Here is an 18,927-nt window from a genome sequence, read left to right on the forward strand (position 1 = left end):
ATGCATAGATAGATTTTTTATTTTTTAAACAAATTCACCTTATTTTTTGGACAACTGGATTACTAATGTAATGTTTAGACGGAGAACTTTTGTCCTTTTTTGTGGTCATAATCAATCGCCTGCTTTCACTAAGACATACCGTATACGTATTTCAATACCACCATTGAGGCTAATTTCAACAGAAATTAACATATCTGTTACTCCTTGTTTTGCATTACGATAAATTGACGGATGTATTGGTTAAATCTACGGGATTTGTAACACAAATCAATCATGATAACAACCCATAAACTGTAAATAGACTTAATTTATTCCAGCTTAACGTAAGTAGATATGCTTATGCAACAGACAGTTACGCTTTATGTAGCGCTGGTTGCATAAGGTTGCGGTGGACAGCTCGCACTGGAAACGAGAGATAGAATTTAAACTTTGTATTTATTTTCGAATGTCTGGAAAATTATAGCTTGCCATACCCTAAATTCTCTGAAACAACTTAGTTGATTGTTTAAATAAAAAACAATAAGGTCCTTGTAGTTTACTTTTTACGTGAACTGGAATTAGTGATAAATATTTAAACGTACAGTTTCTGAAAAATGTAGCACGGGCATGTCGCATGAGTCATTTTGTATCCGCTACTGAATCCTATTTTTAAATTACTGCATACTAAGGCATTCAAGGCTAAGTACGAAATTTTATTTCATGATTCCAATGACAATTATTACATGTAAACAATTACGAGAATTTTAATGCTCCACTTGATATATTTCTTCGGTTGGCGCTTTTCAGTGCCTTAGTCATCGGATTCCAGTCGTTGACTGGCATATTTTTTGCACTTTTTTTTATGTACAACGAAATATTCAACTTGAAAACAAGATGCAAGAGAATTAATTAATTAATTCGGGTAATTATAAATATTGGCAGCGTCTTGTTAAAAAAGGTAATTAAATCTTGTTGCCGACTAATATTCGTCGATTTTAATTAAAATTGGTCATCGAAATGTCTCCATAGGCGTCAGCAGGGGCTTTGCAGCTGCTGCGCAAAGATGTCATCTTGGGTACCAGGCTTTAGGGTGCTGCTAGATACGTATCGAATAAATTGATCGATGCGAAGCTTCAGATCAAAGTCAGACGGAAATGATTACTGCGGAACACTTACAATTAGAACAACTGTTAATTATTTTCAGTGGCGGCTCGCCAGGTGACGCAAGTGACGCACCGCTTCACCTAAAACCATTTGGTTGTGCAATTTAAAATTATTTTTAATTTCCTATGTATGATCCAGTATGTATTTTATTGGAAACGCCATTTTCCAGATAGAAAATTGAAGACAAAAAGGATTTTTTAAATTTCGAGAGACCTGTGTCTTCTCTCGATGTTGAAAAAAGGGGGAAGTGAAAAGACAAAGTACGTTCGGAAATTTCGGATTGAATGGTATTCGGAGTATAAGTGCTTGTTTATTTAAAAAAATTCTGTATGCCGTGTTTAATTTAAAGCCATTTGACCTTGAAAAATTTCGCCTGCGGCGCTTTTTTTTCTTTTTATTCAGTCAATGAATATGCTTCACCTATTTTCAATGTCACGAGCCGCCACTGATTATTTTATATAATCCGACAATTCTATACAATATTACATACTATACTTATATATTTTATTAGACCATGGTGGATTTGTTTTGAGGTGGATGTGAGAAGGGGCAAGCAAAGTGTAGATCACTAGATCTGGGCGAGGTCCGGAACATTTTCAAAATTGCATTATTGAATTTGTTGAATTTATTTGAATTTAAAAACTTAAAAATACCTATTATTCTGAGTTTTTTACTTACATCTTGGAACCTATGCATTTTGGAAGAATATTGAAGAGGAAAAAAAGTATTAGAATTGAATTTTGCACAATATACTGTAAGTTAAAAATGTTTAAATTTATTACCGATGTTGCAAAATAGCAATAATTGATGAAAAAAAGGGAAAATAATCAAGTTTTTTGGATAAATTTTTTAAAATACTTTAATTGCTCCGAGGGCATTCTAATTAATAAAAATAAAATAGGTATTTTTTTAAATTTTTTTAAATATTTTTGCAATTTTGAAAATGTTCCGGACCTCGTCCAGATCTAGGGATCTACATTTTTATTATGTGAGTTGTACTAAAGGTATTCCAGCAAAAATTTGCTTGCCCCTCTTACATCCAAGAAGCGGAATATTTCGACAGATCAGTCCTGGTCTATATGGTAAGTTCCATATAATGCGTTTAGTGTAGAAAAATGGACACTGCCCTTTTGTTCCACACAATTATGCAAATACTTACATATATATTCTTATAAAGAGTGCAGTTATAAAAAGTGTATACAGTTGTGTCACATTTTGTTTAAATAAACTTACGTAAAAGAGAACCCGGCCTACAGCCGACCCTGTACCACATTGCAGACACCCCAACATTTCCGATCTCTGCTAATTATCTAAAATTGTTCGTCTAATGAAGTGTAAACGTATAAGTAAAAGCTGCTGTCTAGCAATTAAAGAAATGAGGAAACGAGGAATATTCCTGCAATTTACGCATATTTTCCCACATGTAAACCTAGTAGAAGAAAAATGTTAACAAGGCTGTAACTGATTCTAACAATTAAAGACATAGAGAGACATATGGAGATATAGTACGCATTCCTAAACAGTAGAGTGCGCTAGTGTTAATCTTGGAACACTAGATTCTCAGATAATTTTCAATTAAATTAAACTGTACAGGTTCCAAAAATTTGGCAGTATTTAAATGATAATTATTTTACATCAGTATTCACTAAGAATTAACCTGTGAAATACCTACAAAAGCCGAGCTAATTTTTTAAATCCAAGACCAATTATTTAAAAAAATATCGCTTCTGACTCAAAAAAAACTACAGTAAATGACGTTAGGTATTCTTCGCAATTGTGATCTCGATTTTCGCGCACTTGGAGGTGGTTCGGGGTCAGCGCCCGACTACCGTCTCCCATACCATAAACTAAAATAATTAAACTATATCAATCAGTGGTTAGTTGCGGTCGTGGTACGCTTGACTCTGGCTTAATAGAGCAACTTCGTGCTCCCATATAAATAACGAGCTGCCATCCGCGCAGAGTCTATTCTGGAACTTATCAAGTACAGGGCCTATCGAAAAATTGCAGACGTTGATTTATGCGAACCTGGCGGAACGATTTCTGGATAGATACTGTATGGGGCTTGTTATTTTCCTAGATATATCGCTGCTGATTGAACGCGGTGCTTTCGCTTGAATATACATGGTGTCTAGATACTTGGGGTGGCAGTGGCGGCTCGTCATATGAAGCAACTGAGGCCGGGCCTCATTGTAAAATTTGGCTCTCACACTGTATATTTTAATACCTACTATTCTACTATTAACCTAAATAAACAGTTATTTGAGCTAATTTCCAATTATTACATTTATCAAAAATCAAGATAACAGTATAAAATAATTATTTGAATATTGAATATCTCGCCGCTCGCCGTTTCTATTGGCGCGGCATTGGATGCTGATATTCCCCGCTAGTCCCCACTACAGTGAGGCCAGACTTTCTTAGCTTGTAGGTGCGTCACACTTGCTTACAATATGCTACAGTTCCCCCTCCATGCGAGGCGGTTGAATAACGTGGTTTTGGAGGGATCTGAGGCCGCTCAAAGCTGCTTATAGTTTCAGCCTTTAAGTTCGCGGTTAATGGACGCGTCGCATAGTACGCGGGTAGTGTTGTGAGTATGGGGTATAGTACAAAGGCTTTAAGGATAATAACAAGGCTGGTATTAATTTAAAGTAAATAAAAAACAACTTCCTTACAACAAAATAAAGTAAGACTGAATTTATCGTAATTTAATAGATACTTATTATATTATCAAATACCTACATAGGTATTCCAGATGCATTTAGTCGTTTGACCTTGAAAATTTAAAAATTTTTACCTGCGGCGCTTATTTTTTCTTTCTTGCCCTCCTAGTAAAAAAGCCACGGCCTCACCTATTTACAATTGCATGAGCCGCCACTGTGGAGTGAATATTTGAAAAGTAATTAATATGAGGTGGGATAACTCGATTGGTAGAAATATTTTTTGCAATTACAGTAATTTTTAACATCTGCTGACTTACCATATTGATACGGTGAAAACCTTTTTGGAACCGCTGACTGCGCCGATAGTTCTGGCTCTGTTTACAAGTTTTGGAGCATGCCTATTTGGAAACCGTTGTACGGGTCGTTTTTGACAGGCTGTAAGTGCAATGTGAGAAATTATTTATTAATTGCCAGCCAACAAATTCACATTTTGGTATATCTTTTTTATATCTCCCTTAATATGAGAGATAGATCTAAAAAAACTTGTATCACTGAAAAAGCGTTGTATACGAATTTGTAAGAACATAGGGACTACTACTAATTTTGTTTGTTCTATTTTTTGCCGATTTTAAACAAAAATCGATCAGGTTTTTTCAGGATCTTTTGTCATGAAAAATTTCTCCTCTGCCTTCACTAGGGATTTTTTGTTACATTTTTCGACTTTAAAAAAATCTACGAAAATTTAACAAAAGCCTAGAAAAAAAATGTTAAAAAACATTTTCGCTAGACGCCAATTTATTGAATCGAAGTTATTATGTATTACCTACATTTTAATTCCTTCGCATGATTTTCTGCCCTACGTTTTGCTGTGACTATGTTGATGTGAGCAACAACAAAAATATACTCCTAGCCCCAGACGATTTAATTTAACGCCTGGGTACTAAGAACATACATCTTCGAATATTGCTCGTATGGTACTGCTTCAATTTTAAGGATATCTGAAACAGAAAAGATGAGAAAAAATTCAAAGGCTGAGCAAAAGCAACTTTTAGAAATGTTTGTATTTGAATCTACTGAAATTTTCTATGTACTACTATAACCATTTAAAATTTTTTCTCTTGAGACAACATGGAAAAATGCCTTACAAAAAATTTCTAACATCCCTCATTTTATGCAAAAAAAGCTGTCACAACTGTAATCATGTATAAAAAGTATGTTCGTATAATTTCATGAGGAAATAGTTTAATTGCAGTAAAATTTACCTGATTTTTGAAGAAAGTAGTACATTTTTTGTCCAACAGTTGCAGTTTTGTTGGTGTTTCAAGGGTTGGTCTTTAATGACTAAAATAATGTCACAATGATTAAGAAATGTCAAAACTAAAACCTAATCTTTATTTCATGAACCATAAAGAACTGTGGAAGCAGATAAAATGTTATACACCACGCAGCAGTTAAGTATAATTTACCAGTCTCGGACTCCATTGTCAGCCCTCGCTCCGCTCGGGCGCAAAATCACCCTCGATTGGTAAATAATATCTCCTTTAGGGTGTAAATAACTATTTCCGTGCTGGATAAGGGAAGTTCGCAAGAGACTTTTTCCTCAACCTCTACGCCCGACACCGATCTCGCTGTGCATTAACGGACCAAAGCAACGCTGAGGCATTGTTTACCACAATAAAATACAGCAATAAACAACTATAAACCTCGTGTGGAACACCTACATTTATTGCAAATTGTTTTCGCCTTATAAAAAACCATGTTTATTGAGCAATTTTCTTTATTAGGTGTTATGTACGACGATTTACATTATCGTTCGCTGTAGTACATTATTTTTTCGCTATATATTACGAAGTCGAGCAGTGAGGGCTGTTAATTCTCAGTCTAATATGCGTAAAATAGTTTTTGACGATGATTTACGATCGTGTAATACATAAAATATATTTATCGCTATAAACCTTCGTGTAGATTTGTGTATGAGCGTGTCTGTGCACGATTACAATACTACAATGTTATATTACATGTGTACACCGATAGGTTTATGCGGCTTGCCGAAAACGAGACTGTAAGAGACCTGAATTTTAATCGAAATTATGGAAATTCCCGAATTTGTAAATATACTCATTTATACACTAGCCGCAAAACTTAAAAGACAAACATGATCCTACATCTTTAGATGATTTTCAGTAGGTTGTAACTTGGCACAAGGTAATGAAAATATAAGTAAATAGAAATCTCGGATCGTCATCAACCTTGCATCTATCCAACTAGATGAAGACATTACTGAGGTACTTGCCAAAGGTCTGAACTTCGCCATAGCCACCAAGACAATCCCAAAGGAGAAAATTATAAGTTCTTTGGTGACCATTTGCCGACGTCTACCAACAGACGTGGCTGAAAAAGTGAGAACCTGAACCGAAGGAAGATTCAAACCTTTAAAGGGCTTCAGAAGAATGAATCAATAACAATACTGCCTGCCGACAAGAGGAACGCAACAGTTGTACTGAACACCGTTGATACCGTTGATTACATTGCCAAAGTGGAAAACCTTTTGTTGGATCCCATTTACAAGAATATCCGAAACAACCCAGTCAAGAAACTTGAGAAGAACGTAGCTGCTGCAATCCGATCCTCAAGGTACTTCACAGGAGTTGGATCCATCGACCTTCTTTGCATTCCGTGACCAATTCTATGAACAGACGGAGGGAGCAGCAATGGGTTCACCGTTATCGTCAGTTCTGGCCAATATATACATGGAAGCCTTTGAGAAGAAAGCCCTGGAATCCACAACGTTGAAGCCTAAGTGCTGGTACCGATATGTTGACGACACCTTCATAATTTGGCCCCACGGACGTAACACCGTAGTGGATTTCCTGGATCACATCAGTGGAATACATCCAGATATCCAGTTTACCATGGAACTAGAGAAAAATGCCGCCCTTCCCTTCTTGGATGTTTTGGTTGAGAGGAAACCAGATGGCACTTTAGGACATCGACCAAGAACGGTAGTGACAATATTTTTAACATTAAAGCGATGTTTGAAACTGAAGTTTGTGTGTGAAAATTTGTGATTCTGAAGAGATTTTACAGAAAGCAAGCGAAATATGTTCGGAACTGCTGCCCACAAAATCCAGAAGCAGGTATGAAGCTGAGTTAACCCGATTTATGGACTGGCGACTAGCCAAAAATGTCCAAACTTTCTCAAAAAACGCAGTAATGGTGTATTTTGAAGAACTATCTAAGAAATATAAATCTTCGACGTTGTGGACGATTTTTTCGATGCTCAAGTCAACGTTAAGTGCCAATCACAACATAGATCTTGGAAGCTATAAAAAGTTGCAAGCGCTAATCAAACGAAAATCCGAAAACTACGTCCCAAAGAAGTCCCAAATCCTCACAGAAGATGATTTTTGCCGGTTTTTGACGAAAGCATCAGACGACAAATATTTACTTATCAAGGCGGTGGTGGCAGTTGGACTATCTGGGGCATGTCGAAGGGAGGAATTATGTTATCTCAAAATAGAAGACACCAAAGATTTCGGCAGTGCTATGCTGATTAAACTGAAGAATACAAAAACAAAGGTACCAAGGTGTTTTACAATTACAGGAAACCTTTACACTATCTTAAAAAAGTACTGTGCTCTTCGTCCTCCTAATCTGAAGACAGGCAGGTTTTTTTTAAACTATCAAAACGGAAAATGTTCAAGCCAAAACGTTGGCATCAACAAAATTGGAAACATGGCTAGGGAAATCGCCAAGTTTTTGATGCTAGAGAATCCAGAAAGTTACACGGGACATTGTTTTCGGCGTTCATCGGCCACAATTTTAGTCAATTCTGGCTCAAATCTGCTTGCCCTCAAACGCCATGGAGGGTGGAAATCCAGTACAGTTGCCGAAGGCTACGTTGATGACTGTTTGAGAAATAAAATGGAAGTTTCGAAAAAGATAGAGTCTTCAGTGTCTTCTGCTGCCACAGAACCAGAACAACGATCGTCTACTGGAATACAACAAGAAAACAACGACCGCACGCTGAAAAACTGCACTAAAAACACGACACCAAAAATATTCTCTATTACCGAAAACAAGGTGCACAATAATACTGCTTTTCCCAGCGTAACCTTGAAGGAATGTTCAAATGTTACCATAAATATTAAATATTAGTTTCTTTTGTTAATGCGTTAGCAATTTTCTTAATAAAAACGAGTTAAATTAAAAGTTGTATTTAATTTATTTTGTTAATGCTTTGGCAATTTTAGTAATAAAAACGATTTAATTTAAAATTTGATTTTTGTGGTCTCTGTTTGCAGTCGTATAAAAGGTATCGTAAAAAACTCGTTTGAAAACCTCTTTGCACACTCACTCGACTTGTGGACCTCGCCTTCGACTCGGTTCACCAATATGTCTCGCTCGTGTTCAAAGAGTCGTTTACAAACCTTGTTATACTATTAAGTTCTTTTTTCTATTAATTTAACTGTAGCTACTATACCGTCGTATAAAATAAATTTACATTTTACATACAAACTTTTCTCTTAACATAGAAACGCTAATCAAGCGAGCTTATGCGTTAAACCCATCCCCAGATACGATCTATTCGTGCGTTATTCGACGAAATGACGAAAAATAACCACGTCGAGCCGCTTTTACGTGTTCATCGAAGATTTTACGGACTCGAATAAGTCGCTTCATAAAATTAACGGCGATCCGGATTTAAATAAGCCAAGGAGCAGTGGCTCCACAGCTAAAAGATCACATCTTGTTACAAATAAGTATGTGTATAACACATGTTTAAATGTGGGAAGGTAGTTAAGATCCGTGAACTGATACGAGGCCCAGTGGCGTAGCGATTTTTTTTGTAATAACGGAGAGATATCTTGTTACTGATATAAAGTAAATTATTCGTCTAGAGATTCGATCAGGGCAGATTCGCGATAACTTTTTTCTAATTAAAAAATCTGCCTTGTCAGTATTAACTTTGGGAATTAATATATTAATATAGTGTTGTACTTTTATATTTACAATGCGGGAAGTTTTTTGTGGTATAATCATGGAAATAATATTCCCGAATTTTACACTTACTTTACATCATATGAAATTACTCTTTTTTCTCAACTCTGGTTATATTTTCGAGCTTACCCAAAAAGTCGCAATAATATCTACTTTTTAAATAAATCTAGTAAATTTGCACAAACGTAAATAAAAAATGTCGGTAATGAACCCAAACATACCAAATACCAAGATGGAACTTTAATTCAAATATTTATATCATAATGCTACAAATATCCCCGCTTGCGGTTTCCCGTTTGCTCTTTCCGTTCCCCTGCAATGGCGGCCAACCATCATTTCTGTGTCACTCCGTACACAGAGCGTATTTATACTTAAAAATATATTTAATTATATCTATTATAACGAACGCCACTGGCCATTTGTCTCACTGTAGCGTGCATTTCGCCTATCAACCGCACAATGCGAGAAAATCGGCCTCTTGAATTGAAAATGCTACAGTTATTGCGCCTCAACAGTCCAGACACCTACCCGTTTCCTGAATTAGCAGTCCAGACCGATCGCGCAGCACGAATTTTTACAGACATGTGCCGTGTCACTAGCGCATTACGGTCTTTAAAACGAGAATTTTTATGTGCTCTGATACTGCAATACCTTCTGAGGCGACAAGAAGTTCACGGGGTTAAACGTATATTCACCTACACCGTGTTTGTTTAGAAATCAAAATTTCGCACGACTAAATGTCTCAGAAATAAAAACATCTTATCAATAAATGTCTCGGAAATAAAAGATTACAGAAAAAACGTCCCAGAAGCGAATACTTCGTTTTAGCGTCTCAGAAATAAAAAATTACTACTAATAAATAAATGTCTCAGAAATAAAAACATTCTAGGATTGAATGTCTCAGAAATAAAAAAATTTACTGGTTTGAGGTGTCAGAAATTAAAATAATACTATCATCTCAAACATAAATCCTTAAAGGTCTCAGAAATAAAAAAACTTCCTACCATTATATCTCAGAAATAAATACTTTCTACGGTTGAATGTCACAGAAAATGAAAACATGGTTAAAAATCTCTTAAATGAAAAAAATTCCTACCATTATTTCTCAGAAATACTTCCTATGTTTCCTATGTCTCAGAAATAAAAAGCTCCTATGGTTAAAAATGACAGAAATAAAAAAACTTCCTATATTTCAAAATAAGTATTTAATACGATTAAATGAGTTAGACAAAAACTTCCAATAACTTAAGTGCCTCAGAAATAAAAACTTCCAGGAATAAGCATCTCAGAAACAACTGACTGCTAATAAATGTCTCAGACATAAAAACATCTCATGATTAAATATTAGAATTAAAAATTTCCTGTAGTTAAATTTTTTAGTAATAGAAAGTGCTCACGATCAAATGTCTTAGTAATAAAAGCTCAAATTTCTCAGAAAAATTTCCATTGATTAAATGCCTCATAAATAAAATCTGTTTTTTAAAATCTCAGAAACAAAAACTTCCCATGGCTAAAGGTCTGAAATAAAAACTTCCTATGGTTAAGCGTCTCAGAAATAATATGTCCACGATTAAACACCTCAGAAGCAAAAACTTTCCATTATTAATTGTCAATACCATATCTATTTTCCAAAATTATAAACTTAATATTATTAAACAAAAAATTCCTATTATTAAATATCTTGCGAATAAAATTAGTTAAATTTCTTAGAAATAATAATAATAATAATAATAATTTATTCGTAGAAAATACAGATAAAAAGTAAATCAATATTAAAAACTATACGAATAAACAATACTTGATAAGTTTACACTTGTTTCAAGAACATAAAGTAAAATATGAACATACATCACAAAATGCCTATCACAGAAAAACATCAAACATGTATATAATAAAACAAAAACAGGAAAAAATAAATACATAATTATACAGAGAGAAGAAAAGTATGTATGTATATATTTACGGAATCAGTCAATTCGGATTAATTGTATTAATAAAAATATTTACTTATTGTTGCCCGAGGAGTTTCTAATATGTACATTTTAACTTTCCTCTTGAATGCATACATTGATAGATTGCCTACTTTCAAAGAATCAGGTACAGTGTTATATAGTTTAGGTGCTAAATATAGTAGTGATCTTTGGCCCAAATTTTTTTGCATAAAGGGAGATAAGAACTTTTGTTTTCTTCTAGTTTCATAATTATGAGACATTTCATGCTTATTATTAGTATAATGATACCTACAAACACAGTTGTAGTAATAAAGTTGTCTTACATCGAAGAAATAATTCTTTATTAAATGTCTCGGAAATAAAAACTCTTAACTATTAAATATCTAAGAGATTTCCCTACATGAAATGCCAGAGAAATAAAACTTTTCGCCTCTAAAACTTCAAAAACTTTCTAAGGTTAAAAGTCTCAAAAATAAAAAAACTTCCTACTATTGAATACCTCAGAAATAAATTGTTCTTTTGGTTAAATGTCTCAGAAAAAACTGTTCACGATCTAAGAAAACAAAATTATTGAAATATGACTATTTAAAAAATAAACGACTATTAAATGTCTTATAAATAAAATTTCTTTTTCTTTTATAAAAAATCTTTGAAAATAAAAAGTTCCTAGTCTTCTGAGTCTCAAATAAAAATTTTTCACGATTAAATATCTAAAATAAAAATTTCTCATTAATCACTTATCAGGACTAAATATTATATCAAAAATAAAAACTTAATACTATTAAAAGTGTCAGAAATAAAATATTTCCATGGTCAAATACCTCAGAAGAACTTTCCACGATGAAATGTCTCAGAAATAAAACTTCCAAACTTTAACTATTAAATGTGTCAAAAATAAAAACTTTCCACGGTCAAATACCTCAGAAGAACTTTCCACGATGAAATGTCTCAGAAATAAAACTTCTCAACTTTAAAATCACAGAAATAAAAACTCCACGGTTAAATATACCAGAAAAAATCTTCCCTACATATCTGAAAAATAAAATGTCCTGCCTTTAAAACCTCAGAAATAAAACTTGCCATTCTTTGTGTCTTAGGTAAGAGGTAGGCGAGAAGTAAGCAGCACCCTGCATGGTACTCATTGCTGTTGCACGAGACGCTCTCCGATTTTAATAAATATCATCGAGGCAATACCCACATGACCTCAACAATGGCAGAATAAATATCGCAGCGATTTAATTCATAATCGTAAGACTAGCATCCACACCTTAGGTCAAGCAAGTCTCAAGTGGATCATTACCGCGCATTTTTCAACGATAACACGGCTCTGTGTATCCGCCTGGGCATAGAACGGAGATTGGTACACCTGGACGCCGATTCTTAGCACGTGCATTTCAGCACCGTCAATTGTTAATTATCTGTCACACGGTGATGAATTAGCGGGGCATTATCGCCGACCTCGCCTACTCGGATGTAGTTGAAAAACGCGATTAAGGTGTAAAGGTTACTCGGATTTTTGACCACCGCGCTTTGTTCCACGGCTCTGGCTACTGCGGATGCAGTGGCGTACATTTTTGCAGATTATTTACAAAAAAATGCACAAAAATTTACGGTGCATGTAAAGTAGAACAGCATCAGCCATTACTGTGCATGCGTGATAAGAGGTGCGTATGTGCATTATAGGGGATGAAATGAAGAATTTACATCCCTAATTAGGTTTACCTGTTGAGTTAAGCGAGGTTACATTTTTTAATGTTTTTTTATAATTTATTATTATTTACTCGTATTTATTTATTTATAGGAATTGAACAGATAAATCTCACTTATAAATCTACACGTATTATTAACGAAAACCTAACTACCATCTCACAGCGTGCCCGGCAGAACCAGAGGTCGTTAAGGAGCTATCTACTGCTGCTAGTAATTAAATTTTCGAGCTATCTGAAAAATTCCTCCAAGCTTGCCTCGGGTGTCCTTAATTGAATGAAACATTAATATTTTGACGCTTATGGACAGCCCAAGATAGATTACAGGATACAGGTGTAAATCACTGCTGAAACTTTGGTTTTATTACCAGCGTTAACGTGAAAAACAATACGGCGATGGCCATTGGCGCCCAACGAAAAATTTACGATTTAGAGTTCGTTCTAATAAAGTAAATCTACAGACGTCTTCGAAATTATTAAGTGCACAGCACACAACAGGACCGGCTTCAAAATTTCAGACCACAAGTCTTCATTTTCAAGTCCTCTGTTACTTCTTTTCCTAAGGAAAACATATTTTTTTTCAAATAAATTTTCGCTGTCTAACTGTCTAACTTTCTGACTATTATTTCATCATTTTCTCATAGCATTTACCATTTCACAACAAGTTTGGCTTCTTTGTATTTTATATACGATTATATAAAACACTTAACGACAACTCTCGTGCCTAATACTACAATTTTATCAAGACATCACGACGAACCGCGAATCCGGAATAATTTACGTTCGTCCCGCAACCTAAACTTCGCGTTAAATTCCTCAAAACGCTTATAAAGCAGGGGAATATACAGCCGTACGACGGAAACCGGCAGGAATGGCTGAAATTGTAGCAGGACAGCATAACTCCTCGCGGTAATTTTAATACAAACGATTATCTGCATATAAAATGATCCGGATCTCGCGGGAATTAATGACGACGCTTCTTATATTTTTGTTCATGCACCGACGGTCGAATTTAATGGCGGTATGGCAGTATTTATAGGTTGATTATGCCCGAGTTCGGTTCCGCAGTGACATTATGTGCAACACCTTATAGATTGGAGATAGGGATAGGGTTTGTGCAAGAAAGAGGTTTAATATATATCGAATTAACACATATTGTATGACTATTTATTCGTTCATTCTAGAACTATTTTCCTATATATAATACACTTTTACAATAGTTTAACAATGATAATGACTATGTTTATGACAGAAATGATTCCAACTTATGTTTGGTTCATAAAGTTCCAAACTTAGCGGACTCCACTATAAGACTTCTACGGACCCATCAAGGAATGTGATTGAACATCGACCCTGGTACCTTGCAGTTCAATAACCAGAGACTGATACCAGACCAGTACGTGCAGTACAATATAAAATTGGAAGTTGCATTAAATAAAAATATAAAATTACTGAAGTTAAGAAAGATAGATACAAAAATTGTAAATAGTGCAATAGGAAAAACGTGAAAGGCGAAGCGGTAGGATTCCAAAATTCACCAAATTAAAACAGAGAAAATTTAATCTAATAAAAAACTATATGCACATGCATCAGCTTTAATTAAAGATCAACTTCAGCAAAAGATAGTTTATCTGCAGGAATAAACTTCACTTGTGAGACACAGGATGTCTTTAATCAATTCAAAATAATATAATTACACTAATGAAAAGAAGAGTATTCACATAGAATTTCCAACACCAAAATTTTGGCGCCCAACGTGGAGTCATTCGAAATTAAAATAATTATTTATGTACCAAGGGAGATACAGGGATGATTATGTCCGCAGGAGACAGGTTGCTTCCGAGGGACGTTTATGCCCGAGGAAAGCAAGTCCTAAGGGCATAATCATCCTAGTATCTCCCGTGGTGCATACAACGTTTTACTTTTTACTTAGACATCTGATTTTATATTTATCTTAAATTTAATAATTAAATGTAAATAACAACAAGTTTCTACTCGTAATAATAAATAAATATATCCTGTACAATATATCTATTTCCAAAATCAAAGATTACAATGAAAATATTGCAAAAAGGCAGGGCTCAGGTCATAGCACAATCTAACAACCATTTATTTGAAATAAATATAAATGAAGGCAGAAGTATAATACATTACAATTAAAATATTATGGTCTAGTGGTATATATTTTGATAAGTATGTTTTAGAAAATATTTATGGGTCGACTTCCATCTTTTAATATTGACTTTAAATATAGGGTAGGTTTTACATACATAATATTTTCTTATCTCATAGGTAAAGCAATACTGAAATAGAGACGATTTATGTTCAGGTACGGAAAACATATTTTTAAACCTTAAATTAATATTATGTATGTCAAGTATAATATTTAAAAAGCAACAAACAAAAAATGTGAATTTGTCGCTCTTTAATTTTAGGTGAGTAATATGAGTTTGCCATCATCCTCAAAATGTGACTTGCAGTGGAATAACATTTTCAAACTAATATACATAAATCAGAAGAAATAAGGGACTCAAAACAGACCCCTGTGGCACTCAGTTATTAACTACTTGGTGATAAGAATATTGGTTGTTATTTTTGTTGGTTTTATTGCGACTACGATTAAATACTGTGTATTGTAGCTTTACATTTAAGCTCTGTTTGCCGCTGTTGGTATTGCATTATAGAATTGGTAGTATTATGAATTAATTTAGACGTATCATTTTTAGTTCTTATTCTGAATAATTATTTATTACCCCATAGAGTAGCATAAAGAAAGTCGCACCCTGCCACGCCTCGCCTTCAGAGTTATTTTTTGCGCCACCCAAATTGCGAAATGCGCCGCAGAAAGATGTAAATTTTGTTGCGACCGGTACCACTTTTCCAAAACACGACACTCGAATATTAAAATCGGTTTTTATGCAATGGCCAACATGTGTAGTTCGTAATCAGCGGATACACATGTATCGGTAATAAAATTTGAGCACCGCATTTAATTGCCTCCAATCTGGGTCATTAATTTTATTTGTTAGTGGGCTAGAGACCAATAAAATGAATACATCAAGAATGTCGTTATCTGATACAAGTGTCAATCCGAGCTTTTGCTGTCATTTAACATGTACGAAGCAATTAAAATTGTTTGGAAGAGAGCAAGAAGCGTTTCAACAGCAATCCTTGTTCGTGGCCCACATAGATTTCATGCCAAAGATCGTAGCCGTAGATAATCCCAATTTTTTTTCGCCCGTAAAATGAAAGTACGCGCGACCCGAAATTTTTTCGGTTTTACTGACACTAACCCGGTATTAAAAATAGTCACACAAAGTAGATTGTCGCTTAATAATATTGTTGTGACTTTTTTGACAGTAATACCTAAAACATACAAAGGGAAACAATTGAATAGTCGTGTTACTGATAAAATATGATAAAATAATATTTGAAAGAGTTAAAATATACAGGGTGTCCCAATATTCTATGTACATGGAGCTACCACAGTTTCTTGAGATCAAAATAAGAAGATTTAACTAAACTTATTCTTATTTTAGGTTGCTTCGATTTGTTACATTAGAAAATAGCATGGCATTGACAACTCAATATTTATTAGATATTTTTGAAGTTTTTGATGAGAATTATTGTAGTCATCAATGCAGCGAAATTTTTCGCATTCAAGGTCCTCCATATCTATTAACCGCCATATGCTTTAACTTAACAGTTGTCAAAAAACCAAAACCATACTAGTACAAAAAACACAAATGGCGGCAAATTTAAAAAGTTAAATTTTCTTTCTACGAAAATGGATTCCTCGTATCTTCTAAAAGTGATGACACGATGTTCCTTTGATAAAAGACTGACAACTTTTTGCTCTACTATGCATCGAATATGATCCTACTACAGTCATATAGTGCACGTGCAATTCAGAAGTGGGTTAGAAGGTTAGTGACCTGGACAGGTTAGCCTAGGTCGGAAACACATACCGAGTTGTTTATTTGTCTCCGTCCAATTGTTTTTTTATGGAATATACAAGTCTCTCTTCTATTACTTACAGTCAATATTTAAATTCTACACACATTTCACCCTTTCTTTATACTTTATCTAGTGAGTGTTGGTTTTTTATGTCATTATTTCTGTAATGAAATTGAAATGGTTACGATATGAAATTTAAATTATTTGAACCCTTGGGGTTTTGTAACTTCAATATTAAATTTTATTTAAAGTGATACAGAGCTAAGCTTCTTGGTAGCCATAATAGTCACATTTGGTCAGATGAAAACCGGCGCACTACTCGTCGGGTTAGCTTTCAGAGGAGATTCGGTGTCAATGTATGGGCAGGAGTATATAGCGATCGTTTGATGTATATCTCTTATGCACTTTCTATTTATACAATTAAAATATAGGTATATAATATAGGTAAAAGTATAGCAAATATCTACACATCTCTCCGACTGCTCGCGACTTGATCGCCGAGTGGCCGGTATCGTGACGTCATTACCTGTTCTTCCGCAGTGTTGACCTTTTTAAGAGTATTACAAAGTCAGAATTAAATATATCACTTATTATTATTCCTATTGACCTTATTTTTTAAGTTATATTTAGGTGGTTAAATACTATCAGAAAATATAAGAAAAAGTTTAACATTATACAGGGTGTTCCAGATAGACCTTCAATTAGACGTTTCTGGAAAACTACGCGTACTGGAATTCTGAAAATTTATGTACGGGGGTTTCTCCTAATGTTCTATCGATTGAAAATATTGGCGTCGTCGTAGAACTTCCGGTTCTACCGGAAGTAGACGTCAACTCACTTATTTCAAATGGAATGTACTATTTTTTATTTAATTTTTGGATTCTATATCGAATTTTAAGGTAAGTTTCATAACCTTACTTTATCCTTAAATTCAGTCGTTTTTGAAATATTTTGACTTTTTCAAAATTTTTGAAAAAAACACCTACACTTAATCGGTTCTATCTCCTCCAATTTTTAAGATAGGAAGCTGACATTTTAGGTGGTCAATACCAAAACGTGTCCAAATATCTGGAATATTCGAAAGTTGGTGCATGTTATACAGGGCGTCTAAAAAACTCGGACCGATTGTGTCAAATTGAAAGTTTAATAACTCGCTTATTTTAAATAGAACACCCTGTGTTTTATAATGCCAGTAGATGCACCTGTTAGTTCTCTTTCCATTGGTATAAGCATTCCCTATACCTAAATCCCACCGATTTTGAGATATTTGAACATAAGTACAGAGACGAATATAATCCAAAAGTTAGCTGTAGGTTGGCTGCGGAAAAACATTTAAATGTCACCAAGTGTCATTACTTATTTAGCAGATTTGCTGTCATTGCTGCAAAGCGAGTTTTTCGATTTTCCAAGTGTTTTCAATAACAATGGCACACTCTGGGTACACAGACGACGACTTTTTAAATTTAATTATCATTTACGGGGAATGTAATAGAATTGTTAGTAGAACATGTCGCGTGTTTGCAGAAAGATATCCAAATAAGCACAGACCAAGTCATGATATGGTCAGAAGACTATTAAAGAATTGTTGTGAGAATGAAAAGTTTCTCCCGAAACATGATAAAAGTAAGACATCAGTGGACAACGAAGAAAATGAAGTAAATGTATTGGCATTTTTCACCGCTTATCCACAGGCGTCAATTAGAGATGCATAATAAATTCACGTATATCAATAGGAACTATTCACAGAATTCTGAAGAAGCATAAATGGAAGCCATTTTCATTTATGTTAATACACCATTTGCAACCTGACGATTTGCCCCGACGTGTAGTCGTCGTGTGTGTACCCAGAGTGTGCCATTGTTATTGAAAACACTTGGAAAATCGACATACTCGCTTTACAGCAATAACAGCAAATCTGCTAAATAAGTAATGACACTTGGTGACATTTAAATGTTTTTCCACAGCCAACGTACAGCTAACTGTCGGATTATATTCGTCTCTGTACTTATGTTCAAATATCTCAAAATTGGTGGGATTTAGGTATAGGTAATGCTTATACCAATGGAAAGAGAATTAACAGGTGCATCTACTGGCATTATAAAACACCGGGTGTTCTACTTAAAATAAGCGAGTTATTAAACTTTCAATTTGACACAATTGGTCCGAGTTTTTTAGACGCCCTATGTAACATGCACCAACTTTCGAATATTCCAGATATTTGGACACGTTTTGGTATTGACCATCTAAAATTTTAGCTGCCTATCTTAAACATTGGAGGAGATAGAACCGATTAAGTGTAGGTATGTTTTTTTCAAAAATTTTGAAAAAGTCAAAATATTTCAAAAACGATTGCGTTTAAGGATAAAATAAGGTTATGAAACTTATCTTAAAATTCGATGTAAAATCCAAAAATTAAATAAAAAATAGTACATTCCATTTGAAATAAGCGAGTTGACGTCTACTTCCGGTAGAACCGGAAGTTCTACGACGACGCCAATATTTTCA

The 18,927-nt window shown here is 34.4% G+C and overlaps 1 protein-coding gene across 1 annotated transcript in view; it reads left to right on the top strand.

The window, feature by feature from the left end:
• Window positions 1-6,517: 6,517 nt before the first annotated feature.
• LOC108910806 (protein cortex-like) overlaps window positions 6,518-18,927 on the top strand; it is a 111,535-nt gene continuing 99,125 nt past the window's right edge. The window contains exon 1 of the mRNA XM_018715534.1: window positions 6,518-6,808. Coding sequence (XP_018571050.1) covers window positions 6,518-6,808 — 291 coding nt within the window. The remainder of the gene's footprint in view (window positions 6,809-18,927) is intronic.

Source organism: Anoplophora glabripennis, unplaced genomic scaffold, assembly GCF_000390285.2.
Source record: "Anoplophora glabripennis isolate ALB-LARVAE unplaced genomic scaffold, Agla_2.0 scaffold568, whole genome shotgun sequence".
Lineage (NCBI taxonomy): Eukaryota > Metazoa > Arthropoda > Insecta > Coleoptera > Cerambycidae > Anoplophora > Anoplophora glabripennis.